The following is a 26,586-nucleotide window of genomic DNA, read 5'->3' as shown; positions in this document are numbered from 1 at the left end:
TGATGAGGGCAATGAATGTACAAATGTGCTTTACACAATTGATGTATGTATGGATTGTGATAAGAGTTGTATGAGCCCCTAAAAAAACAATATATATTAAAAAAGAACACAATTAGAAGAAGGTACAGGTGGTCCAATATGAAAAAGAAGCCATGGGAAACTGTATGAATAGTAATATAATAATGGCCTAATGTGCCAGCAGATGTGCCTCACAGGTCAGAAGACATTCAAAATACAATTGGAGAAGAATTACTCCTCAGAGTAGAGTCCACCTCATGACATGGATGGATCAAAGCTTTTGGGACCTTCAATTGCTGATCAGGCATGATTCAAAATGAGAAAAAAACATGGCTAATATACATTAGCAATTGGAATGTATACAAAGTATGAATCTAAGGAAATTAGGAATCATCAAAAATTAAAAAGAATGCATAAATATTAGTGTCCTATCATTAGTGAGCTGAAACTGTGTAGTACTGGGCAGACAGTCATATGTTTAGATGAATAGTGTCAAATTCTATGTTAAAAGTCAAGATCTATTTTGAAGTACAATGCTGTGATAAGATAATATCTATACACATACAAGTATGTCCAGTTAGTATAATTATTATTCAAATTTACATACCAAACATTATATCAATTGGTGAAAAAAATGAAATAATTCTACCAAATTCTTCAGTTTGAAATTGATCGACCATGCAAACAGGACTTATTGATAATTACTAAGGATTTTAATGTGCAGGTTGAAAACTACGAGGAAGGTCCAGTAAATGGACAATATGGCCTTCCTTGTTGAAATGAAGCTGGAGATGGCCTGAAAGAAATTTGCAATACTATTGGTTATGGCATTGAAAATAGCTTCTTCACATAAATGGCAACTATAACATAACGTAAATATAACAATTGTGAGGATGGTCCAAGACAGTGTTTGCTTCTGTTGAACATAGGATCCCTATGTGTCAGAACTAACAATGGCATACTGAATTAACAACAACAATTGATGACAATACACATGAACCTCCACTGATGGAATACACAAAAATCAAATTGACTACATCGGTGGGAAAAGACAATGGAGGACCTCAAAATCATTATCCCAAAGCAGGCCAGAGGCCAAAAGTGGAACAGACTATAAGTTACTCATGCACAGTTGCACATAGAAGTTGAAAAAAACTGAAACTTGTCCACGGAAGATCCTACCTGAAATTAGAGACAATTTCAAGAACAAATTGATATACTGAACATTAATGGCCTAAGACCAGATGAGCAGATGCCAGAAAAGATCCTAAAACATATTCTCCAATTCACAGTGGCTAAAGCAAATGTGACAAATGATGACATCACAGAGTTGAAGCGAAAATTTCAAATGACCATTTAAGAAGACAAAATGAGGAATTAAAATGAAATGTAGAAGACCTGGTATTAGAAAACTAAAAGGAAAGACCATGCTCAGTGTAGGGTATCCAGGACATATAAACCCCTCAGGACCAACATTGAGAGTAGAACTACCAGGAGGGTAAGGGAAAGGTGGAGGGAGAAAGGGGGAAGCAATAACAATGATCTACCTATACCTCCTCCCAGGAGGATGGACAACAGATCAGTGGGTGAATGGAGATATTGGTCAGTGTAAGACATGAAAAGATAAAAATAATGTATAAATTATCAAGGGTTATGAGGGAGGGAAGGCGGGCAGGGAGGGGAAAATGAGAAGCTGATACCAAGGGCTCAAGTAGAAAGGAAATATCTGGAAAATGATGATTGCTCAAATGTCCAAATGTGCTTGACACAATGGGTGGATGGATGGATTGTGATAGGGGTTGTATGAGCCCCCAATAAAATAATTTTTAAAAATTATTCAACTATTCAACCATTTTAAGTGGTAGCATATATGCAAGAACCAACTGTCCTGAAGAAAGAAGTTCAAACAGCACGGAAGGCAATAGTGAAAAACAAGACTCTAGGAACTAATGGCATACCAATTGAAATGTTTCAAAAAACCGATGCAATACTGGAGGCACTGACTAGTCTACAACAAGAAATTTGAAAGATAAGTTACCCAGTCAACCAACTGAAAGATCAATAATTGTCCCCATCAAAGAAATAGAAATATAGAAACAACAAAATATAGAAACTATTAATCCATATCATTAATATCATATTCAAGTAAAATTTTAATTAAGGGCATTCAGAAATTGTTGCAGCACTACATTAATAGGAGATGCTAGAAATTCCACCTGGATTCAGAAGATGACATGGATGAGTGATAACTTTGCCGACATCAAATAGATCTTGGCTAAAATCAGAGAATATCAAAATGTTTACTTTTGTTTTATTGAATTTTGAAAAGACACTTAAATGTGTGGATCATAATACATTAATAGTGGGGGAAAGGGTATTCCAGAACACTTCATTGTGTTTGTGCAGAACTGATACATAGGTCAAGACACAGTCAAAGGAATACCATTTATTTAAAATCAGGAAAGGTGTACACAGGCCTGCATCATTTCACCAAACTTATTCAACAGGTATGCTGAGAAAATAACTAGAGAAGCTGGACTATATGAAGAATTTGGTATCAGGAGTGGAAGAAGCCTTATTAATAGTCTGTGATTTATAGATGACACGACCTTATTTACTGGGGGAAAACAAGGACTTGAGACATTTGCTGGTAAAGATAAAAGATTTCAGCCTTCAATATGCATCACAACTCAATGCAGAATAAACCAAAATCTTCACAACTAGATAAAAAGACAAAATCATGATAAACCAAGAAAAGACTGACATTTTACTCATGATTTCATTTTACTTGGATCTATAATCAATGCTCATGAGAGCAGCCAGCAAGAAATGAAATGATATATTGCATTGGGAAAGTCTAGACTGCACAAGTGCTATGTAAAATGTTAAATAGCTAAGATTTGACATTGATAAGTACTTGTGTCAAACCATGGTATTTTGAATTGCCTCATATGTATGTGAAAGCTGGAAAATTAATACAGAAGATCTCAGAAGACTTGATGAACTGGAATTATGGTGTTAGCAAAGAAAATTGAGAGCATCACGGACTGCAGGAAGAATAAACAAACCTATCTTGGAAGAAGTACAACCAGAAGCCTCTTTAGAAGTGGAGATGGCTAGACTTCATCTCAGGTAGTTTGGATGTGCTGTCAGGAGAGACCAGTCCCTGGAAAAGGTCATTTTACTTGATCATATAGAAAGTCAGGGAAAAAGAGATGGATTGGAACAGTGGCTGCAACAATGGGCTTAAACATAACATAAATTCTGAGGATGGTGCAGGACCAGGTAATGTTTTATTCTGTTGTAATAGAATCACCACGATGACACCTAACCATAAAAAAAATAGTAAGAAAGCACGCTGCTGGGCATGATCTACTTCCTGTGGTCTCAGTGCTGTTTACACTATAGTTTATGTTGTCCATTAGTCCTTTGGACTACATGCTCCCTTGAATACTTGATTTTCTTCACTCTTCCTTGTCAGTTCGGAAGAGAAAAGTAATTGTACCTTGAGGATGCATGTGCTTTTTGACTGAATAGGTTGAAAGAAGGTATTTGGTTTACAGGAAAGTTCATGAGCCACAAAACTTTGGAAAAGATATCAAGAGAGAAAGGACATGAACTAACCATGTTTTTATTTAACAATTACAAGATTTATGTCCAACTATGACAGGATGGTTGTCCAAATGTTCTTAGCTATAAGATGAAAACAAGATAATCACACTTTCTCCTGAGGAAATACACTGCTTTGCAAAGAATGAAAGCGTATTCTGTAACTGAATTTCTAACATAAAATTTGAAAACTATATAAAAGAATAATTTTAAACCTCTTTTTCTTTTACCACCTACAAAAAATTGATTCTAAAATGCTAGTATTTATTCTTTAAAACTTTGAAAAGCATGCTGTTCTTTCATTTAAAAACATACATAAAAAAGTATGAGTTTCGTTAGAATCATAAGTTACCTTTCAAGTCTTTCTTTAATTTTCTAAGATCTTTCTGAAAATCTTCAAACTTCATTTGAGAGGCCTGAAAAAGGTCTTGGGGTTCTGGGAGTGGAAAAACACATTGTTCTTTTCCAGCATCCTAAGTAGTAAAAGATAGGATTTTAAAATAACTCATCTTCAGAACAAATAAGAATAGTGCAACAGCAACAATAGTTTAACAGCATGAAAAAATAACCAGGCAAATCACCACGCCCCCAAATTTTTAAATGACTATGTATAAGAATTCTCTTACCTCATCAAAATTTCGAAGAAAATATGAAACAATATATGACAAAAGACTTCTGCTATTATCCTAGGTAAAAAGAAAAAGGTAAATAAAACACAGATTTTAAAAAATCACTAAATATACACTACTAAATATAATAAATTATAATCAACTCCAACATATACATGATAGTACTGAAGAATTAAATGAAGAATTCAGTATTTCAAACCATCTCATTTTATCGAGTTTAGCCAGATAGATTTTCTGTCCCAGTTAGGGTTTCAACTGAAGTTCCCAGCAGAAGCAAAGTTACTTAAGATTAGAAACTTAATTATAAATGACTTCCTATTTTCACCCTCCTCAATAAGAAGTTTAATTAATTTGTATGTTTTATTTATTTATTTTTTCAATTTTTTAAAATCAATTTATTGGGGCTCATACAATTCATCACAATACAGAGATCGATTGTATAAAACACATCTATACATTTGTTGCCCTCATTATTCCCAAAATTCGCTTGCCTCTTGGGTTCCCGGAATCAGCTTTTTCCTTTTTTTCTCCCTCCCCTTCCCTTCCTCCTCCCCTCTCCCCCATGCACCCTTAATAATTTATAAATTATTATTGTATCTTATATTACACTGTCCGGCGTCTCCCTTCACCCACCCTTCTGCTGCCCATCCCCCAGAGAGGAGGTTATATGTAGCTCCCTGTGATAATTTTTTTTTAAATCATTTTATAGGGGGCTCATACAATTCTTATCACAATCCGTACATACATCGTGTCAAGCACATTTGTACATTTGTCGCCATCATCATTCTCAAAATATTTGCTTTCTACTTGAGCCCTTAATATCAGCTCATTTCCCCCCTCTCTCCCCGAAACCCCCTCCCTCATGAACCCTTCATGATTCATAAATTATGATTATTTTGTCATATCTTACACTGTCCGAGGTCTCCCTTCACCCACTTTTCTGTTGTCCACCCCCCAGGGAGGAGGTTATATGTAGATCCTTGTAATTGGTTCCCCCTTTCTACCCCACCTTCCCTCCAGATATCACCACTCTTACCACTGGTCCTGAATGGGTCATCTGTGCCAGATTCCCCGTGTTTCCAGTTTCTATCTGTACCAATGTACATCCTCTGGTCTAGCCAGATTTGTAAGGTAGAATTGGGAACGTGGGTAGTGGGGGGAGGAAGCATTTAAGAACTGGAGGAAAGTTGTATGTTTCATCGCTGCTACCCTACACCCTGACTGGCTCGTCTCTTCCCCGCAACCCTTCAGTAAGGGGTGTCCAGTTGTCTACAGATGGGCTTTGGGTTGTATGCTTTATTATTAAAAAGCATAACTATTGCCTTAACTAAAATAACTAAATAGCCCTGACATGTATATACCACTGAGTTAAACAGGTTAGTTAGATATTCATTAGTATGCAAATTTAGAAAATTAAAAAATTATTTATCATTTCAAGTAAGTTTTTTAATGTAAATACATAGTATGGATTGTTATGTCAGCAACCAAGATTCAGGAATACACAGGAAGTCATAAGTAATACAATGTGTGAAGTTTTATAGGAAAAAAAAAGTTGTTTAATATCTGTCTTCATTTGGATGTTAGCTTTCCATCATCTTTTTTCTTTATAGAAAAAATATAGAAATATTTATTCAAATAGCAGATACAATCAAGCAGTCAGAATGAATTAACACTACAAAGATACATAAATCTCAAAAATAATGAAGAAAGACAGCTAGAATATAGTGTAATATAGTATATTGATGCTGCAGTGTAATATAGTATAATACTGATGGTATATCGCTCACTCAAAAAACTCACTGCCATCAATTCAATTCTGATTCATTGTGAATTTTCATCATCTTTTGAGGACATTTAGAGGTACTATTTTTCATTGTAGACTTTTTATTGTTTAGAATATACCAAGATAATATAAATATGTGAGAATAAATACATCTATGTTAAAAACAAAGAGATGATATAAGCAATACCAATGGAATGTTCATTCTAATCATAATTGCCCTCATACAAAAAATAAGCATCACCTTTTCATAAATAAAATAAACATAACAATAATATGTCTATTAGAAAATACCCTTATTAGACAAGATTTTCACACAAAAGGATTTTACAACTTGACTTCCTTTTTCTTTTCTAACTTGTAAATTAAAGGATTGACGCAGTAAAAGCATTAATTTACAACATATATATGCAACTATACTACTCATAAGTGTACTGAAAGAATATTGAGAGATCTGAATAAAAGTTCCTTTCTTGGAAGTATACAAATAGTATTTAGGAGTGAAAACTCTCAAAGTTCAGGATTAGGTATAGTTATCTTTGTGTTACAGAGAAGAAACTAAGTTCAGAAAACTTTGCACGTCTCTTCAGTCCTTGCAAGTAAAATAATACACTACTTGCCTATTTTTTGTTGTACTGTGGTGGATGGTATCTTATATGATCCTGGAAGCTATAGTATGGGCATTTCAAATAACAGTAGGGTCATCCTTGGTAAACTGGTGTCAGCGGAGCTTCCACACTAATACAGACCTTCTGAAAAAAATTGGCCTGTGAAAAACATGGATAGTAGCAGAACCTTGTCTGACACAGTACTGGAAAATGACTCCTTGGGTTTGAAGACAGTCAAAATAAAGGTAGGGAAGTGCTGATTCCTCAAAATAAAGTCAACCTTAATGAGACAGACAGAGCAAAGTTTTGCAGACCCTCCTTTGTTGATGAGGCATCACACAAAATGAGAAGAAACAGCTGCAAACATTAATTAGTATTTGGAACATGAAAATTAACAAGTATGAATCAAAGAAACTTGGAAATAAAAAAAAGAAATGTGATGCTTGAATATCTATATCCTAAGTAGGTATTAGTGAGTGAAAATGGTCTGGTGTTGGCTATTTTGAATGAGCTAATCATTTGGTCTACTACAGTGTAAATAACAAATTTAAGAGAAATGGCATGACATTCATCGCCAAATGTAGTATTTCAAGATCTATCCTGAAGTATGGTACTATCAGTGATAGGATAATTATCTATATGTTTAAAAGGAAGGCCAGTTAATACAGCCACTATTCAAAAATATGCACCAATCACTAAAGCCAAAGATTAAGAAATTGGAGAATTATATTGCCTTTTTCAGTTTGAATTGGATCGAATATGTAATCAAGGTGCACTGATAATTACCATTGATTGAAAGGCAAAAATTGGAAGCAAAGAAGGATCAGTGTTGGAAAATAAGGCTTTACTGACAGAAATTATTAGAAATACCTTTTTCCAACAACAAAAATAAGGATTATAAACATGGACCTCACAAGATAGAATATAAATATATCAAATTGACAACATTTAGAAAAAATAATATAGAAAAGCTCAATATCATCAGTCAGAGTAAGCCCATAGACTGACTGTGGAAAAGATTGTCAATTTATCATATGCAAGTTCAAGTTGGAACTGAAGAAAATTAAAATAAACCTACAAGAGTTAATGTAGGACCTTTACAATACTCCCATTAATTTTAGAAACCATTAAAACAATTTGAATCATTGAACACTAATGACTGAAGAATAGATGAGTTATGGGATGACATCAAGACCATCATACATAAAACCAAATGTCACTAAAAGCCTAGAAAGACATAAAATAAAAATAAAAATGGAATGTATGAAGAGATTCTTAAACTTGCTCTTGAAAGTGAAGTAATGACCTGTGAGACATCGGACAGGGCAAGATATGACAAAATAATAATTTATAAATTATCAAGGGCTCATGAGGGAGGGGGGAGCGGGGAGGGAGGGGAAAAATGAGGACCTAATGCCGGGGGCTTAAGTGGAGAGAAAATGTTTTGAGAATGATGAGGGCAATGAATGTACAAATGCGCTTTACACAATTGATGTATGTATGGATTGTGATAAGAGTTGTATGAGCCCCTAATAAAATGAATTAAAAAAAAAGAAGAAGAAAGTGAAGTAACGAAAGTGAATGGAGGAAACCATAATGCATAAGAGTTCAATGAAAGATTTTAAAGGGCAGATTGATGAGACAAAGTATAGCATGATAATGAAAAGTATAAAGACCTGAAGTTAGAAAACCAAAAGGGAAAAACATTCTCAGCATTTCTCAGTTGGCAAAACTGAGGGTACAATCCAAACCTTACCCCTATATACTAAAGGATCCTATATACAAACTATCGCATCAAAGGAAGTTGGAGCGCATATACAGTCAATGCACCAAAAAGAATCGGTCCATTTTCACCATTTCAAGGGGGAGATACATTGATGAAGATCTGATAGGACTGAAGGACAGAGTTGATGCCGCACTGCATCACTGACCAAAACAGTAAGGCTCCGAGAATCAGCAAATATCAATTGAGCTGTTTCGACAAACCAGAGCAATGCTGAAGGCACTCACTGGTCTACAACGGGAAATTTGAAACATACGACTTGACCAACTGTTTAAATGAGCTGTATATATGATCCTCTTTAAAAAAGAAGAAAAAGAAAAAGTAATCCATTGAAAGAAGAAATTAAAAAATAATTGTATATACAAGTTAAATTGTGCTAAAGATAGTTTTTAAACATCTGGGGCAATATGATGACAGGTAAATTCAAGCTGTATTCAGAAAGGATTTGGAACAAGGAATGTCATTATTTATGTCAGATAGATGTTGGCTAAAAGTAGAGATTAACAGAAAAAATGCCAGTGTTTTACTGATTATGGAAAGGCATTCAACTATGCAAGTAATAAAAAAATATGGATAATAATGAAAATCAAGGGATTGCCAAAACACTAATTGTATTTATGTCAAACCTATACATATAACCAGAGGCAGTTGTTGGAACTGTGTAGTTTTAAATCAGGAAAGATATACATCATTACTGTATTTTTAAAATATACTTATTCAATCTATATGCTGAGCAAATCATATGAAAAACTGAATGTGGTATCAGGATTGGAAGGAGCTTCATTAAGAACCTGCAATATCTAAGTGAATTAGGCTCTTAACGAAAACATGCCTGTAACCCAAGAATTTAAGACTGAAACTATGGAGAGTGTGAAGAAACAGAAGACAGCTATATTAAGAGTATTGAATGTCTGTAGGCAGACTAACATTTACTAACATAACTTCAATGCTCTACTTGCTTTATTAAGATATGTATCCTGGTAGACCTATGTCCAAAATTGTCAGGGAATATTGCTGTAAGTTTTTCCTGACTACCTCCCATTGTTTGTATAAATAGTGTCCAGCTACATAATGATTTATTCTGTGCAAGTCACTTATTAATGTACTGCGATTTGTAGTTAGCTTACACTTGTTCAATATTCCTTTCTTAATAGTGTTTTAAAATTATTACCATGGGCTAAACTAATGACATTATAAACAGAAGATCCTTATGTTTCAGGGAGATGGTCAATACGATTCTCTCTTAAAATAACAAAGATGTCTCTGAGGTGAGCCAGAGGCAAATAGAAAACATAGATTTAGGAATGGATCCTAGCTTCAATCTAAGAACAATTAGTTCTTATGACATGGTCCTGGTCGATATTTGCTCTCATGAAAGAAACACAGAAGATATGGATGCTGCAACAAAGTGTGGTGATGAAATTATATAGTGCCCAACTATCAAGATGAATAACACTTGGAGTCTTGCAGGGTTGTTTTCAAACAAGCCGCCATCTAAGTGAGATGTCAATTTAGCACACACAGAAGAAGCACACCAACATTGGTAATCGAAGGATTATAAATTATATAATCCAATTCTGATAAAGGGAATAGTATCAGAGCATAAATTATGATAATCTGGTTTGTGTAAGGATGACACTGGAAGCTCAAAATACATTTGCAGGATCCACAAAGGGAACAAGTCTCCTATGATTTCTTCATAGCCATAATTGAGGGATGGGAATAAGCTGGTGATCAGACAGAATATTAGAGACAACTATAGTAGATGAAAAAAATAGGTCTGACTTGATTGGTTAAAATTTGTCATCTAACCACTTTGTGCTTTTTCTGTTTTCAATATTTTTTGTGAGCATATTTTCATATTGGTATTTACCTCTGTTGTATTTTGTTGTCACTGGTAGCCTGCTTGACTCTCTGCTATGTATTTTTCTATGCTTTTTGGTATATGAAACCCATGGTGGATGAATCTATAGAGACAATACCTAGAATAAGGGTTCCTGGGGCATGCAACAGGGAGGTGGGGTTTGTGAGGGGGGCTGATATCAAGAGGACAAGAAGGTGAAAATGTTTTGAAACTGACTGTGGTAGTGGTTGTACAGCACTGCTTGATATGATCTAATTGGATTAGGTCCTAATAAAATGGTTTGAAAGGGGGTGGGGGATGGGAAAGGACCTGCAATGTACAGATGATATAAATTTGATTGTTGAAAGCAAAGAAAACTGAAGGAACTTACTTATGAGGATCAATCACTACAACTTTCACTGCTAGGGTGCCCAAAATATCAAATGACAACTACTCATATATTTTCTATTTTAATATTCTCTGCTTTTTTAATGATATGTCTTAGTCTAGGAAGCATAGTCTTTGTGAATGACTGTTATAGAAAGTTTTACCCTATTTTCAAACCACACTGTTTGTGTAACTAGTGTCCAGTCACTGAAATTTTAATCTGTACAAGTCAGTAATCCATGCATTTTATTTTAAGAGGCTATCCTTTACATGTATAGTTTCCATTTAACAATAGTATTTTAAATTCTATAGCATTAGTAAAATTAATAATATTGTCAAAAGAGTTTGTTATAACAAGAGCTGTGATTGGGAGGACATCAAGAACATCCTTCCTGAAGAAAGTGAAAGGTCATTAAAAATAGAGGAAAGACAGAAAAGATCAAAGTGGATGTCAGAAGAGACTCTCAAACTGAGAGTAGATGTGGAAATTGGAAGATGTGATGAAGTAAAGAGCTGAAAAGAAAAGTGCAAAGGCAGCTTGAGAAAAATAAAATATATGCAAAACTGTGTAGACCTAGCATTAGAAAACGCAAAGGGAACAGCATGCTCAGCATACCTTAACATTAAATAAATCAACCCTCAAGAAAAATTCAAGCCTCAAGTTGCAATATTGAAAGATCTTACAAGGAAAATAGTGAATGATGGAGGAATCAAGAAAAAATGATTTAAGAAACACAGAGTGACTGTACCAAAAAGAACTAGTCGACATTCGACATTCAACCATATCAAGAGTTAGCATATGATAAAGGGCTAATGGTATGAAGGAAGACGTCCCAGCTGTCCTGAAAGCATTAGCCAAAGACAAATCAAAACTCATGGCAGTTGATTGATGCCAACTCATAGTGACCCCATAGGATTGTCCCTGTGAGTTTCCAAGACTGGAGACTGTAGCTCTTTAGAAGTAGAAAGCCCTATCTTTCTCCCATGCAGTGACTGGTAGTTTCAAACTTCCAACCAAAATGTTAACAGTCTTTTGACTAGCAGCCCAATGTGGTACCACTCTAGGAATTGATGGAATGCCACTTGAAATGTTTCAACAAACTGATGAAGCACTGAAAATACTCACTCAACTATGCCAGAAAATTTTCAAAATAGTTACTTGGTCAATTGACTTGAAGAGATCTTTATTTATGCCCATTCCAAAGAAAGGTGACCCAAAAGAATGTTCAAATGATAGAACAATATCATTAACATTCCATGCAAGTAAAATTTTGCTGAGACTCATCCAACATAGTTGAATCAGTACATTGACAGTGAACTTCCAGAGATTCAGGCCTGATTCAAGAGGACTGGGAACAAAGTATATTATTGCTGATGCCAGATCAATGTTGGCTGAAAGCATAGACTATCAGAAAAATATTTACTCGTGTTTTATAGTCTATGTCAAGGCATTTGTCTGTGTGGATAATACATAACACAATGTGGATAAACTTCGGAAGAATGGGGAATCTAGAACACTTCACTGGGTATATACAGAACTTGTACTTGGCTCTAGAACAGCGGTTCTCAGCCTGTGGGTCGTGACCCCTTTGGGGGTCATAGCGTCTCCTAAGACCATTGGAAAATAAAATTTGCATGTTGCTTACCTTATCTGCTTTCTTTGAGGAACATGACATTGAAACAGGCAAAATGATTATGATGATAATTTCTGTGAAAGAACACTTGCAAATGCTTACAAACAAAATTTCATCCTACTTTCCAAATCTACCTGACACCCCATTTGCACTTGCCAGAAGCCCAATCACAGTCAAAGTTGAAGATGTCCCTGAGACACCACAAAGGGAGTTCATTGAACTTAATAACAGAGATGTGGCGAGAACATATTTCTCTGCAATGCTAGTTAAAAAATTCTGGATCAAGTGTCTGCAGTCACATCCTGTTCTGTCTGAGACTGTATTGTGTTTTCTTCCATTTCCAACAACAAATCTTTGTGAAATAGGGTTTTCCAGATGGTTGGTTATCAAGTTTAAATACAGAAGTAGACTTGTTGTGGAAGATGATCTTCCTTGTGCTCTTCTTGCAAAGACTGGCCCGAAAATTTCTGATCTGGTGAGAAAGAAGTGCTCTCATCCTTCACATTGACGTTGGCTTGTTACACATACTGTTACAAAATGTAGCCATGTAGCTTACTGTTGTTATATTAAGACTGTTACCCATGCTACACCATGCTTCAAGAAAAAATTTCATTTATTTGGAATTAGAAATAAATATTTCACAATATATAATTACATATTGCTTTTGTGATTAATCACTATGCTTTAATTATGTTCAATTTTTAACAATGCAAATACATCCTGCATATTCATAACAGTAACAAAATTACAGTTATGAATTAGCAACGAAAATAATTTTGTAGTTGGGAGTCACCACAACATGAGGAAATGTATTAAAGTGTCGCAACATTAAGCCACTGATCTAGAGGTAGTTGTGAAAACAGAGCAAGGGAATGCTGCATGATTTAAAATCTGGAAAGGTTTAACCTCAGTGTTGTATTCTCTCACCATAATTATTCAATCTGTATGCTGAGCAAATTATCAGAGAAACTGGATTATGTGAGGAAGAATGTGGCATCAGTATTGGAGGAAGTTTTAACAACCTGATGACACAACCTTGCTCCTTGAAAGGGAAAGGAACTTGAAGGACTTGATGAGATGAAGATTCAGGATTGCAGCCTTCAATCTGTATTACAACTCAGTGTAAAACTAAAGAAGTCAAAACTCCGAACTCACTGCCATCAAGTCAACACCAACTCATAGCAACCCTATATGTACAGAAGACCAAAATCCTAGACCAACTAGACCAATACGCCACCTCATCATTGCTAGAGAAAAGATTGAAGTTGTCAAGGATTTTGTCTTGCTTGGATTCACAATCAATGCTCACGAAAGCAGTCATCAAGAGATAAAATAACGCAATGTATTGGGTAAATATGCAGCACAAGACCTCTTTAAAGTGTTGAAAAGCAAGGATATTACTTTGAGGGCTAAGGTACGCGTGATCCAACCCGTGGGGTTTTCATTCGCCTCAGATGAATTTTAAATTTGAATGACAAATAAGGATGACCAAAGAAGAATAGATGCATTTAAATTGTGGTGCTAGCAAAGAATATGGACCACACTGTGGACTGGCAAAAGAACGAAGAAATCTGTCTTATGTGCTCCTTAGAGGCAAGAATGGTGAGATTTTGTCTCATATACTTTGAAGATGCTATCAGGAGAGATGAGTCCTAGGAGAAGGACATCTTTCTTGGTAAAGTAGAGAGCCAGCAAAAAAGAGAAAAGCTCTCACCAGATGGATGGACACAATGGCTGTAGCCATGGACTCGAGCATAGGAACACTTGTGAGGATGGCACAGGACTGGGCAGTATTTCGTTCTGTCGTGCATAAAGTAGATATGGGTCAGAACCAACTTGATAGCACTTAACAATAAAACATCAACAGAATTACTATATGCCTCATGGGATTTGTAATGTTTCCAGTAAGAGGATAACTATGTCTCCAAATTAGATCGAGGACATATACAAACTATAGATTTGTGAATGGATTTTGAGTTTATACTCATTCATAGCCCTTATCTAAGAACAATTAGTTCTTATGAAATGATCTTGCTCAATACTTGCCCTCATGAAAAGATCACTGAAGATATGGGTCCTAGAACAGCGTGGAGAAGAAATCAGATGGTGTCTGACTACCCAAAATAATTGCATCTGGGGTCTAAAAAGGCTTGTCTTGAAACAGGTAGCCATTGAACTGAGGTAACAGCTACATCCACATGGAAGAAGCAACCCACCCTATGTTACCCAAGGATTGTAAATAAATCCAAGAAGGGAATTGTATTAGAGCTTAAATCCTCATCACCTGGTTTGCAGATGTCTATGGCTATCAGTAAAAGTCCAAAATCAATTTTCATCTTCCCCACATGGATTAAGCCTCTGGAGAATCTCCTCTGATCATTGACTAAGGATTTGAAAAGCCTTGCTATTAGACAGTGCATTGGAAACTGGGTTAAAATATACCTTATCACATGTGTTCTCCCTTTTGACCCACTTTTAAAATGTTCTAGTGTTTTACTTTCTGCTTTCTATAAAATTGAGGTTTTTCTGTTTCGTTGTTGTATATTTTTCTTTATTTGAAATCCAGAATAAATAGAACTGGACTAATCGTTTCTTTAGGGTTATGGCAGGAGAGGCTTGGGAGAAATTGTTAGCTAATAATAAAAAGTACGAGAAAGAAGAAATTATTCTAAAATTGATTGTGATTATAACTTTAATATATTCAAATCATTGATTTGATGTGATATATATGTTAATGAAATGGTTTAAAATTTTATTTAAAGATTATTTTTAAAATGTTTATCACTGCACGTTAGGATAATCAATCATTTAAGATAAAAAGGGAGCATTTACTCAAAGATATAATTCAGAGGATTGGTAAAGGAGGAAGGAGCCCTGGTAGTATAGTCATGCGCTGGGCTGTGATTCACACAGTCGGCTGTTTGAAACCACAAGCAACTCCATGGGAAAAGGATGGGAACTTTCTACTCCCGTAAATAGTTACAGGCTCCAAAATCCACAGAGGGTCACCATGCATCAGCATGGACTCCATGGCAAGGCAGTGTGTTTGGTTTGGGGTTGGCAAAGGAATAGGAATAAGAGATACAGGGAGGAAGTAGAATAAGTGATGGTACATTTTAGAGACCACAATGAATGAGTTGATTCAGAGCGTGTAAAATACAAAACTATGATATGGTCTGTAAACCTTCACCCAATTCATAATAACAGGTTAAAAAAAATCCTCACAGCTGGACCAGTGAAAATGATCATTATAGGTGGAAAATTATTTGAAATTGTTAAATATTTCATTTTATTTCGATCTACAATCAAAGTTGTGGCAAGAGTAGTGAGAAAATCAAATGAACCTTGCATTTGGGAAACCCACTGTACAGAGCTCTTTATTGTTTCTAAAATATATATACACAAAGTGTGACTTTGAATGCTAAGGTGTATGAGACACAACTTGTAGCATTCTCAATAACATTATATGAATGTGAAACCTTAACAATGAATAAGTAGGATAAAAAAGAATTGCTGAATTTGGTACATCAACATACCATGAAAACCCAGAAGAATAAACAAATCTGTCTTAGAAAAACTACAGCCAGATGCTCCATAAAAAGAGTGTGGTGAGATTTCATCACATACTTTGGGCATGTTATCAAGAGAGGTCATTCTCTGGAGAAGAGCATTATGTTTAGAAAGGATCAACAAAAACCAGGAAGCCTCAATCAAGATAGATTGATACAACGGTTTCAACAATGGGCTGAAATAGAGCAATTTTTATGAGCTTGGTGCAGGACTTACAAGTATCTTGTGTTATATACATAGGTTCATTTTTAATAGGTACCTACTTAATGGCACCTAAGGAACTTTGGTGACACAGTGGTTACTCATTCAGCTGCTCATCAAAGAGAAAAATGTGCCTTTCTACTCTTGTTAAGGCATCCAGACTTGGAAACTCACAGAGCTATTTCTATCGTCTTATAGGGTCACTATGAGTTGGCATCAGCTCGATGGTAGTGAAGTGCTCTTGTTTTCTTAAAGGCAGTGAGATGAAATAAGAAGATATTTTGATTCTTGATTTAGGATTGTGTTTTTTACCTAGATTACATCTTAAATTTTATATTAGTAGGATTTAAATTAATGCAGATGAGATTAAGATATGAGGGGGTACCCCCTACCCCCCACCCCAAGTGGAATTTTTTGTCAAATTTTTTTCAAAAATGTATTCAAATTTTTTTACAAAACAACCTTATCATCTTCAAAGTACTCTTGATACATTTGTCAAATCTGTGATTCCATTTTTGGAAATATTTTTCAAACTCCTCTGTTTGGATGGTGGACAGCACCTCCCTCGTTTTTTGCTTCACCTCTTCTACATCATCAAATCGCTGTCTATTCATGTCCCTTTTCATTCATGTAAACAAAAAGAAATAACACGGTGAGAGGTCATGTGAGTAAGATTTATGGGGCAAGGGAGGCATGCCATTTTTTTGCCCCAAACTGGTGCACTGAGATGTCTGTGTGAGCTGGTGCATTATCTTGGTAGCAAAATTAGTCCCTTGTCTGCAACAAATCGGGCCTTTTTTGTTGCACACTGTTATGCAATCTTTTCAGAATGTCTACACCTGGTGGAATGAATTCCAAATGCACTATCTCCCTCACATCAAAAACAAAACAAAACAAAATGAGCACAGTCTTGATGTTTGATTTCACATCATGAGGTTTTGGGGGGCAAGGATACATTGCGTCATTTTATCTCTTGATGACTGCTTCCATGAGCATTGATTGTGAATCCAAGCAAGACAAAATCCTTGACAACTTCAAGGTGATTATGGTGTTTTCCACTTGCTTAATTGATATTCACTTTTGGAGTCATAAGAATAGCACCATAGTCTGTCATTAGTCTTCAAGAACAAGTGCATGCATTTTGTTGACATTTTCATGTGTTCGGGAAGTTGATGGATGTCCAGAACAAGGTTTGTCACCAATCGACATTTCACCTTTTTTGAAATGAAAAAAATCACTCATATACTTGAGTTTTTCCCATAGCACTGCCATTGTAAACTGTGTTCAACATCATTTCTGCAACATTTTTCCTAAGCAGGAAACGAAATTTCACAGCTGTACACTGTTCTCCTAACTCGGCCATCAAAAAAAAATGAGGTTCAAGTGAAACTGCTTTTATGAAAGAATTCACTGTGACCAATGAGAACCATCCCAGGTGATCAGGAAATGCCACTGGGTTCACTAACTCAGGGGGTCTTTTTTTCCATTTGTGGGGGGTTAACCCTTCTTATATTAACCAATAATTTTTTTAAATCACCAATAGTCTCTTAACAGCAAACAAAAGCCAAGCCCACTTTCCTCAGACCAATTCTGACTCATAGTGGCCTATATATGTTTCTGACACTCTCAAGCTTTACGGGAGCACACAGTATCGTTGTTTTCTCTTGGAGCATATAGCAGGTTTACTTGAACTGCTGACCATGTGATTGACAGCCCAATATTTATCCCAAAGGGTTATCAAGGGCTAGTTATATATAATTATGATTATCAAAATCTGTTTAAGATCTACTATTTTTTTAAGGTCAACATTATGTTGATGCTACCTAATTTCCATGTTAATTCTAAATGTTGTTTCAATCCAACAATTATTTTTATGAACTACTTAAAGCTATCATGTATTAAAAAAGCAGACATTGTTTTGGAAAAAATTTTGACTTATAGGTCTAGATTAATTAAAAGCATATTCTATAAATATGGCAGCATTTTTATAAACATAACTGCAAAACTGACAAAAGTATATACTATTAATGTGCCGATGAAGGACTATGTGTTGTTTAATTTGGACAGGAATTGGAATTGGAAAAGTAATAATATCTGACATTTCACAGAAACACTTTAAAGAATATCGAATGGACATTGAATTTAGGCTTGAGTGGACAGACAACCAAAAGTTGTTTACTGCCAAAAAAATTTAGAAGGGTACTTATGAAAAAGAATGTTTCATTATCTAAGATGGAAGAGTCTACATATTTCAGTTATGTAATCCAATTATTTACTTTAAGTTAAAATTTTAAAAACATATCTTTAATTTCCTTCACCATAATTTTCTGTATGGGGATTCTTTGTAGATCAAAGAAACCAAATTGTTTTATTTTCTATGTTTACTTACAATCACAGTCTTCATTTCTCTTACAATTATAAATTTATTCTGTGACTCTAACAATTATGGTTGCCTTAATAATCTTAATATGTCTCATTGACATGCTCACAATCCCTTCCTACTACTTTTAAACAAACTCTTCTACAAGTACGATCCAAAAATAATTAGGTTTGCCAAGATATTGCAATGTCCCATAGATACTAGTTTCATGAAGTGAATGAGTAAGTTGAATGATTATCTTTTGGATTTTATATTTATTTTTCATATTGTAAACTACTTTTATGAATGTTAGTTTTGTTTACAAAATGTGAGTCTGTTGGATTCCATTGCTTAACCTGAAAAGGGAGAAAATAATTGATATATAGTTTAATTTGTGGAAATTAGCCTTTTAGAGTACAAAATGAAAAATAATTAGCAGACATGTTAAAAGCAGAAGTGAAAAGAGTAATTTAAATTTCTAAGAAATATAGTCTACTTGTTTATTGAATAGACAAAGTGTTAAAAATATATCCCTGTAGGAGATATTATTGTTCACTAAGTCACCAAAGTAAAGGCCATTACTTTTAATTAGCTCAAAACATTAAAAACATTTTACCCTGTAACTTAGTTGGTGATTACAACTACATTACAGCCAACTCTATTACTAAGCCATACATCTAATCTTCAATTTGCCTATATGCATTCACGCAAAATACTTACACTACTCTTGACATCTTTAAGCTTTGGAAGAATGTCTAATCCAAAGCCATCTGCTTGTCCTCTGGTTTTATTTCCACCATTCATGTAATTGCCAAAGGCCAGAACCAAACCCAGAATCTTCATCACCCCTGGACCATTTTTTAATGTCTGTAAGAGAGGATAAAGAGTAATCTTTGTAACAAGTGCTCATATTATGCTAATATGTATAGGTCACACCAAACTTTGTCACTGCTAACAACACTGTTAACTTTAAAAAGTATTCACACATTAACAAGCACTCAGGCGTCCTTTTGTAACCTGAGCAATATCAGTCTAGTTCCTCCCTATGATGTGATTATAAAAACAAAAGAATAATAAAAGGATAAATTGAGAGTTATGAAAGAAAATAATTGCTCTTATCTTAATTTTAGAATACACACTTTTGGCAGTTATAGAAAACCAAACCAAAAGAACAAACTCAGTATCATTGAGTCAATACTGACTCATAGTGACTCCACGGACAGCTAGTAGAAACTATAATCCTTTATGGGAGCAGACAGACTCATATTTCTTCCAAGGAATCCTTAGTGGATTCAAACTGATGACCTCGTGGTTAGCAATCCACTACATCAAGGCTCCTAGAAAAGCAAAAGGTACTCCTAAAGTTTAATTTCCAAAATTAAATTTACCCAGAAAAAGTGCACTCACTTCTAAAAAACTAAGTTGAACTTGAACTTGTATTTCACTTCCTGTGAAAAGTTGAGTCTTTAATAACAGCAGTTCACTTTTCAAATTGATTTACCATACCAGAGGAAATGATAATGATGATTTTTGACAACTTATTTAAATTTTAATATTGCAGGCTTGTACTATTCATCTTTAGCCCTTCCTAAATTATTTGATTGGGATAAGTATCAAAAATGTACTGAATGGACTTTCAAAAAAATGTACTGAATGGCTTTTCAAAAAAGAAGTTAATAAAATATGTTCCAATTGCTTTCCTCTGGAAATGCAGTTTGGCCATGGCAGTAGGGGAAGACTTTGCAGAGGCTGAGATACACATGCCTCACCTTAGTGATGCTTTCTGAAACATGCCCACACAAATCCAAATATTCGTTTTAATCTTGGAGCACACCCAACGCATGCTCCATTTCACAGGACTGCTAACCTTCTAATTCAATAAGTCTTTAGAGTAAGTAAGAGAAAACATTCTGAAATATGAATATGGCTTAAAGAATTAAATATGAGAAATGAAGCTTCTACTTATATAGACCAGGACCCACCTCACACAATTTCTGTAGTAATTCTAGTTTGCGATGGATGGAACAAATGCTTTCTGAAAATGTTGATTGGAAGAGGATGCAAAACACGCGCTCTGAGAAGTTGGGGATAAGTGACAGTTCATAAAGGAACCTAAGGAAACAAAGCCAAGTTTAGAGGAAACATATAATTCATATAAATAGATGTCTATAATCATATGACCGCTCTGCACTTCTTTTGCACCTCCCTCCCCACTCCCTCCAAAAATGGTCAAATGACTCTGCCATCAAGTGAATTCTGACTCCCAGTGACTTTCCAGGACAGAGTTGCACTGGCCCTTTTGCTTTCTGAAGCTGTCTATCTTTACAGGAGCAGAAAGCCTCATCTTTCTCCTGAAAAGCAGTTGGCATGTTTAAAATGCTAACTTGGCAATTAGCAGTCTACTACACTGCCTTGGTTCTCTTATCATGACTCTGTAATTTCCAAACACAAAATCCCACTGGACCCAAGGTGACCTATAAGGGTACTTACTGTTCAGGTTTATCCAGAGACTTGGTATTTTCCTTGTCTTTGGATGATCGGCCATGCTTCTCAATCTTTTCCAGCTCATCTGACTGTGCTCTCTGGATAAACAAAAGCCAAATAACTTTTTTCTAATCTGACCAATAGAATCCCTTAGATAATAATAATTTTAATTCAGTAAAACTATATATCTTAATATTTCTTAGCATCTGCTTGTGATGAAATTTGACTTAATTCAGAAGGAATTTTGAAGTATAAATATTCTTAAAGCAATAAATCATCTCCAAATCTTCAAAGGAATATTATTGTATTTGTGATCTGTAGAATAGTTACTCATTCAAGAATGCTTTATAGCAGTGCATTTTCCTTTCCAGTTACTTTAGCTGTTTATAATACTCTATATAATGCAACAATTTCTATTTAAAATGGCACTTCTCTTTTAGCCATCAATGTTTAAATTTGGAAGCAATTTGATACTACAACTTTTATAACATCTGTAAAGAAAACAAGTACTTATCTAGAGTCATCATTGTTACTTGTGTCTTAAGAAAAAGTACAATTTAATTATTAAGTATGGGTGGGAAGTAAAAGGTTTTAGTCATTCAATTGGATTTTCTTTTCAATTAAAAAATGATTACATAGTAATTTTTTTCCAAAGTGTCTTCCTTTACCCTTTGTAATGTCACAGAAAACGTTCATTATTCTAAACTTGTCTCATATGGGCTAGATATCTTCTGCATTTCCCCCCAAAAGGTTTTATAAACTTCAAAAATCATTTGTCTTTCATTGTTGGAGATTATTTGCATAACTTTTATTTGCAAACCTTTCCTTTATTTTAAAAGTCACAAATATATTTCAAAGAAACTCGGAAGGCACATTTTCTACATAAATTAAAGAAAGTGAGCCTGTATTATAAAATTAAACAAAGATTCTTGGAGTAAGGTTTTTCACCAGGTAGAATAAACAGCAGAATAAAAATAATGGATGAAGAAGTAAAAGTACCCATGCATTAAACAGAGACAAAGAGAGAGAAGAAAACATGATAGGGTCTCAGGGAACTGTGAGAAAATATTATTGGGGCTAGTATACAGGCCACTGGAATTGCAGAAAGAAAGAGTTAGGAGAATAAGGTTTCTGCCTTTTGTTTTATGAATAACATTCATTGGTTGAAATTTTACCAGAAAAAAAATGACACTTTTACATATAGGAAAACAACTGCATTACTGATAGAAGACCTACCAGGAGTAAAATAGAAGTCAGAGGAAAATAAGCTGGAAGAAAAAATATCTAATAACTAAGTTCTATGTTGTTATGAGTTCCTATTCAGAGTACGCTCACTGCCATCATTTGACTCATGAGGGAGGCCTATCTGTTGTTAGGGGCCATCTAGTTGGTTCTTACCCTATGCTCAGCAGAAGGAAACATTGCCCGGCACCATCATCACAATGGTTTCTATGCTTGAACCCATTGTTGCAGCCACTGTTTCAGTTCATTTTGTTGATTCATTTTGCTGCCCCTCTCCTGGACCAAACCTGATGTCTCTCCTGACTACATGTCCAAACTGTGTCTGTACTTCCTCCAAAATAGATTTGCTTGTCCTTTTAGCAGTCCATGGTACTGTCAATATACAGATGTGTTTGACACAATGGATTTATATATGGATTGTGATAGGAGCTGTAATAGCCCCAATAAAATAACCAAAATAAAATTTTAAAAATTTAAAACATAGGATAAATATTTTTTAAATTTTGGTACATAAATGATTGCATTGTGACCTTTAAAAATGTGTATCAGTTTATAAAGTAAAGATTTCATGAAGTTATATATATTATGTTGTTGACATGGGAAGTACAATATTAAAAAATAAGAGGCAGTAAAGGGTCCTGTATTGTGCCAACATTTCTATATGTTGTATAAAATATTTTTATGCAATAATAATATTATATAAGTAAATTATGAAATGTTATCAATGTATATTATAATTCCTAGAGCAACAAGTAAATATATAATATATGAAAGCTTCAGAAAGTTCATGAGAAAATCCAATGGAAAGATGATGAAAATTTTTCACAAAATTTTTTAAGTCCCTTATACATAGAGTCAAAATATGAGCTTCAGTATATCCCATCTGAATTTAGAAACCACCAGAAGAACAGTTTTGATACACTGAAAACTAGTGACTGAAAACCAAACAACTTATGTGACAACATCAAGAACATCATAACTGAAGAAAGCAAAATGTCACTAAAAAGAAAGGAAATTTTTGAACAGTAGATGTTAGAAAAGACTCACTTATATGGAGTAGCTAAAATGAATGGAAGTAATAAAGAATCAAAAGAATTGAACAGAAGATATCAAAAGTCAACCCCAAAAGAAACATTATAATAAAATTTACAAACACCCAAAGTAAGAAAACTCAAAGTGGAGAACATGTTTGGCATTTTTCAAGCTGAAAGAATAAAAACAAACAAATAAATAAAAATCTATGCCTTGAAAGGTCATTTTGAAGGATTTCATGGACAAAATATTGAATGATGCCGCAAGGACCAAAAGAAGATGACAGGAATACACAGAATCACTGTGCGAAAAAAAAAAAAGTCAATATATAACCATTTCAAGAGATGGCATATCAAAAAGAGAAAGAGAGATGGCATATCATTATCTGATGATACTGAAGAAAAATGTCCAAACTTCACTGAAGGGATTAGTGAAAAATAATGCTACAGGAATTTATGGAATAACAAATGAAATACTTCAACAAACTGATGTCGTACTGAAAGTAATCGCTGTGCCAAAAATTTTAGAAGACAGCTACTTTGCCTTCCAATTGGAAGAGATTTATATTTATACCTATTCCAAAAAAAGGTTACCTAACAGAATTCAAAAATTATTGAACAGTACCATTAATATTACCTGCAAGTAAAATATTGCTAAAAATATTTGAAGCTGGATTCAGAAATGGACCTAAATGAGGGTTATCATTGCTAATATCAGATTAATCTTGGCCAAAAGCAGAGAATACTGAAATATATATGTACTTGTGTTTTATTAACTACATATAGGCATTCAACTCTATAGATCATAACAAACTAAATAAGATTGGGGAATAGGGATTCCAGAGCATTTAACTGTTTTCATGATGAACTTATATGTAGACCAAGAAGCAGTCTACCCTGAGTCAGAAATTTATACTTTATGAAAATAGATTCACTTTGAATGTCTGAAAACTCACACTATCCAAAATATTGCGAAATGATGCTTCCTTATAAATGCAGTTGTCTCCAGGTTGTGATTTTTGTGTTTTTGTATATATGGAATTTTTGCATATAGATATACCAAACTAAAACAAGTCATTCATGTATCTGTATTTGTATAGACACAAAATACTGTTGTTGATAGGTGCCATTGAGACAGTTTTGACTCATAGCAACCTGATGCACAGAAGAACTAAACACCGCCTGGTAGTGTTCCATTTTCAAAATTGTTGATATTCTTGAGCCCTGATATCAATCCCTATCCTCGAGAGTCTTCTTCTTTTCTGCTGATCCTCTACTTTACCAAACACGATTTCATTTTACAGGGAGTGGTCTTTCCTGATAACATGTTCAGAGAACATGAAAAAACTCTGGCCACCAATCACTTACAAGTCACATTATATGTATATACAGACGAACTTCATAGGTGGGGACAAGGTTCACATGGTGATATTCAAGTGTTTCACTGGGGCACTTATCTATTAAATATGTGATTCATTGTTTCCAAATTCGTAACTATCTTAATTATCTGGTACAGCTATAAGAGAAATTCTACAATTGAATAGCTTTACTTAACAAACAGATGTTATCATTCTGCAGGTAAGGAGAATAGAAGTACATTCAGAGTACCAATTATAGGGAAGGCTTTATTTCTCTACCACCTTTGAGGAAGGCCCATGTCTCTCAGCTTCTGTTTCCTGTTTTCTTGTAGAAACAAGCATGTGTCATGTCATCTACTTTATGCCCAAAACTCATTCCAACCCATAGCAACCCCATAGGACAAGGTAGACCTCCACCTGTGGGCTCCCAAGACTGTAACTCTTTATGGGAGTAGCTGATGGTTTCAAGTTGCTCATCATGTCGTTAGCAGTCCCATGGGTAAGCACTACACCACTAGGTCCCCCTAGGTTTTCTAAGAAAATAGAAATTGTCCCCATAATTCTAATCACTTCGTTATTAAACTTATATTTGATATCCATGAGTTTGCTGTGTCTCTTCAAGGGAACCTAGGCTTTTACATTAGGTAACAGAAACCTCTTAAGCCCCTACTCATTATTCAATTTAAAAACTGTTTCTATGTACATGTTAGAGTGTTACACACTCATTTGACATCAAAGAATACAATAGTTATCTAGTACTATTATAACAGAAATGCCACAAGTAAAAAGCTTTAACTAATAGAAACCCAGTGGTATATACGAAATCGGGCCAAAGCAGGACTTTAAGGGACAAGTAAGCTGCATGAAGAAGTGGCCCAAATGCCCACAGTCTCCACTCCTGTCACATTACCTCCTTTCTCCCAGTCTGCACCTATGGCCTCCTGGGGAGTTCCTTACCATACATTAACTGAAGTACAAAAAAGTCATGCTTGGTTTACGGATGGCTCTGCACGATATGTTGGTGCCACTTGTAAGTGGACAGCAGCAGCATTACAACCCCTTTCTGGGATTTCCCTAAAGGACAGTGGTGAAGGGAAATCTTCCCAGTGGGCAGAACTTCGAGTGGTGCACCTGGCCGTTCAGTTTGAGTATAAGGAAAAATGGCCAGATGTGAAAATGTATACTGATTCATGGGCTGTGGCTAATGGCTTGGCTGGATGGTCAGGCAATTGGAAGAACCATGATTGGAAAATTGGTGACAAGGAGGTGTGGGGAAAAGGTATGTGGATAGACCTCTCTGAATGGGCCAAGAAAGTAAAGATAATTGTATCTCACATGAACAAAGTGGACATGGTGGCAGGGCTGGAGGTTATGCATGGGCACAGCAACATGGACTTCCACTCACCAAGGCTGATTTGGCCACTGCCACTGCTGAGTGCCCCATTTGCCAGCAGCAGAAACCAACATTAAGTCCAAGATATGGGACCATTCCTAGGGAAGATCAACCAGCAACTTGGTGGCAGGTTGATTACATAGGACCACTTCCATCATGGAGGGGACAGCATTTTGTTCTTACTGGAATAGTCACCTACTCTGAATATGGATTTGCCTTTCCTGCACGCGATCCTTCTACCAAAACTACTATTGTGGACTTACAGAATGCCTCATCCACCGGCATGACATCCCACATAGCATTGCTTCAGATCAAGGAACTCACTTCACAGCAAATGCAGTACGGCAACGGGCCCATTCCCATGGAATCCACTGTTCGTATCATGTTCCTCATCATCCTGAAGCTGCTGGGTTGATAGAACGATGGAATGGGCTCCTAAAGACACAATTACGGTGCCAACCAGGTGGCAACAACTTGCGGGGCTGGGGCAGTGTTCTCCAGGAAGCTGTATATGCTCTAAACCAGCGGCCAATATATGGTGCTGTGTCTCCAATAGCCAGAATTCATGGGTCCAGGAATCAAGGGGAGGAAGCTGGAGTGGCACCTCTCACTATTACCCCTAGTGATCCACTTGCAGCATTTTTGCTTCCTGTCCCA

General features: G+C 35.3%; 1 protein-coding gene across 1 annotated transcript in view; it reads right to left on the bottom strand.

Annotated features, from left to right (window-relative positions):
- The window catches only part of FMN2 (formin 2), a 409,490-nt gene that overhangs the window by 125,636 nt on the left and 257,268 nt on the right, over positions 1-26,586 (bottom strand). Inside the window, exons 7-11 of the mRNA XM_045294279.1 lie at positions 20,912-21,003; positions 20,404-20,533; positions 19,142-19,288; positions 4,254-4,313; positions 3,980-4,100 (exon numbers count right to left, since the gene is read on the bottom strand). Of these exons, the coding sequence (XP_045150214.1) occupies positions 3,980-4,100; positions 4,254-4,313; positions 19,142-19,288; positions 20,404-20,533; positions 20,912-21,003 (550 nt within the window). The remainder of the gene's footprint in view (positions 1-3,979; positions 4,101-4,253; positions 4,314-19,141; positions 19,289-20,403; positions 20,534-20,911; positions 21,004-26,586) is intronic.

The sequence above is a fragment of the Echinops telfairi genome, unplaced genomic scaffold (genome assembly GCF_000313985.2).
Source record: "Echinops telfairi isolate 266 unplaced genomic scaffold, ASM31398v2 ScPeMD7_3509;HRSCAF=4178, whole genome shotgun sequence".
In the NCBI taxonomy this organism is placed as follows: domain Eukaryota; kingdom Metazoa; phylum Chordata; class Mammalia; order Afrosoricida; family Tenrecidae; genus Echinops; species Echinops telfairi.
The sequence above is the reverse complement of the archived record's forward strand: the minus strand, read 5'-3'. Positions and strand labels throughout refer to the sequence as shown.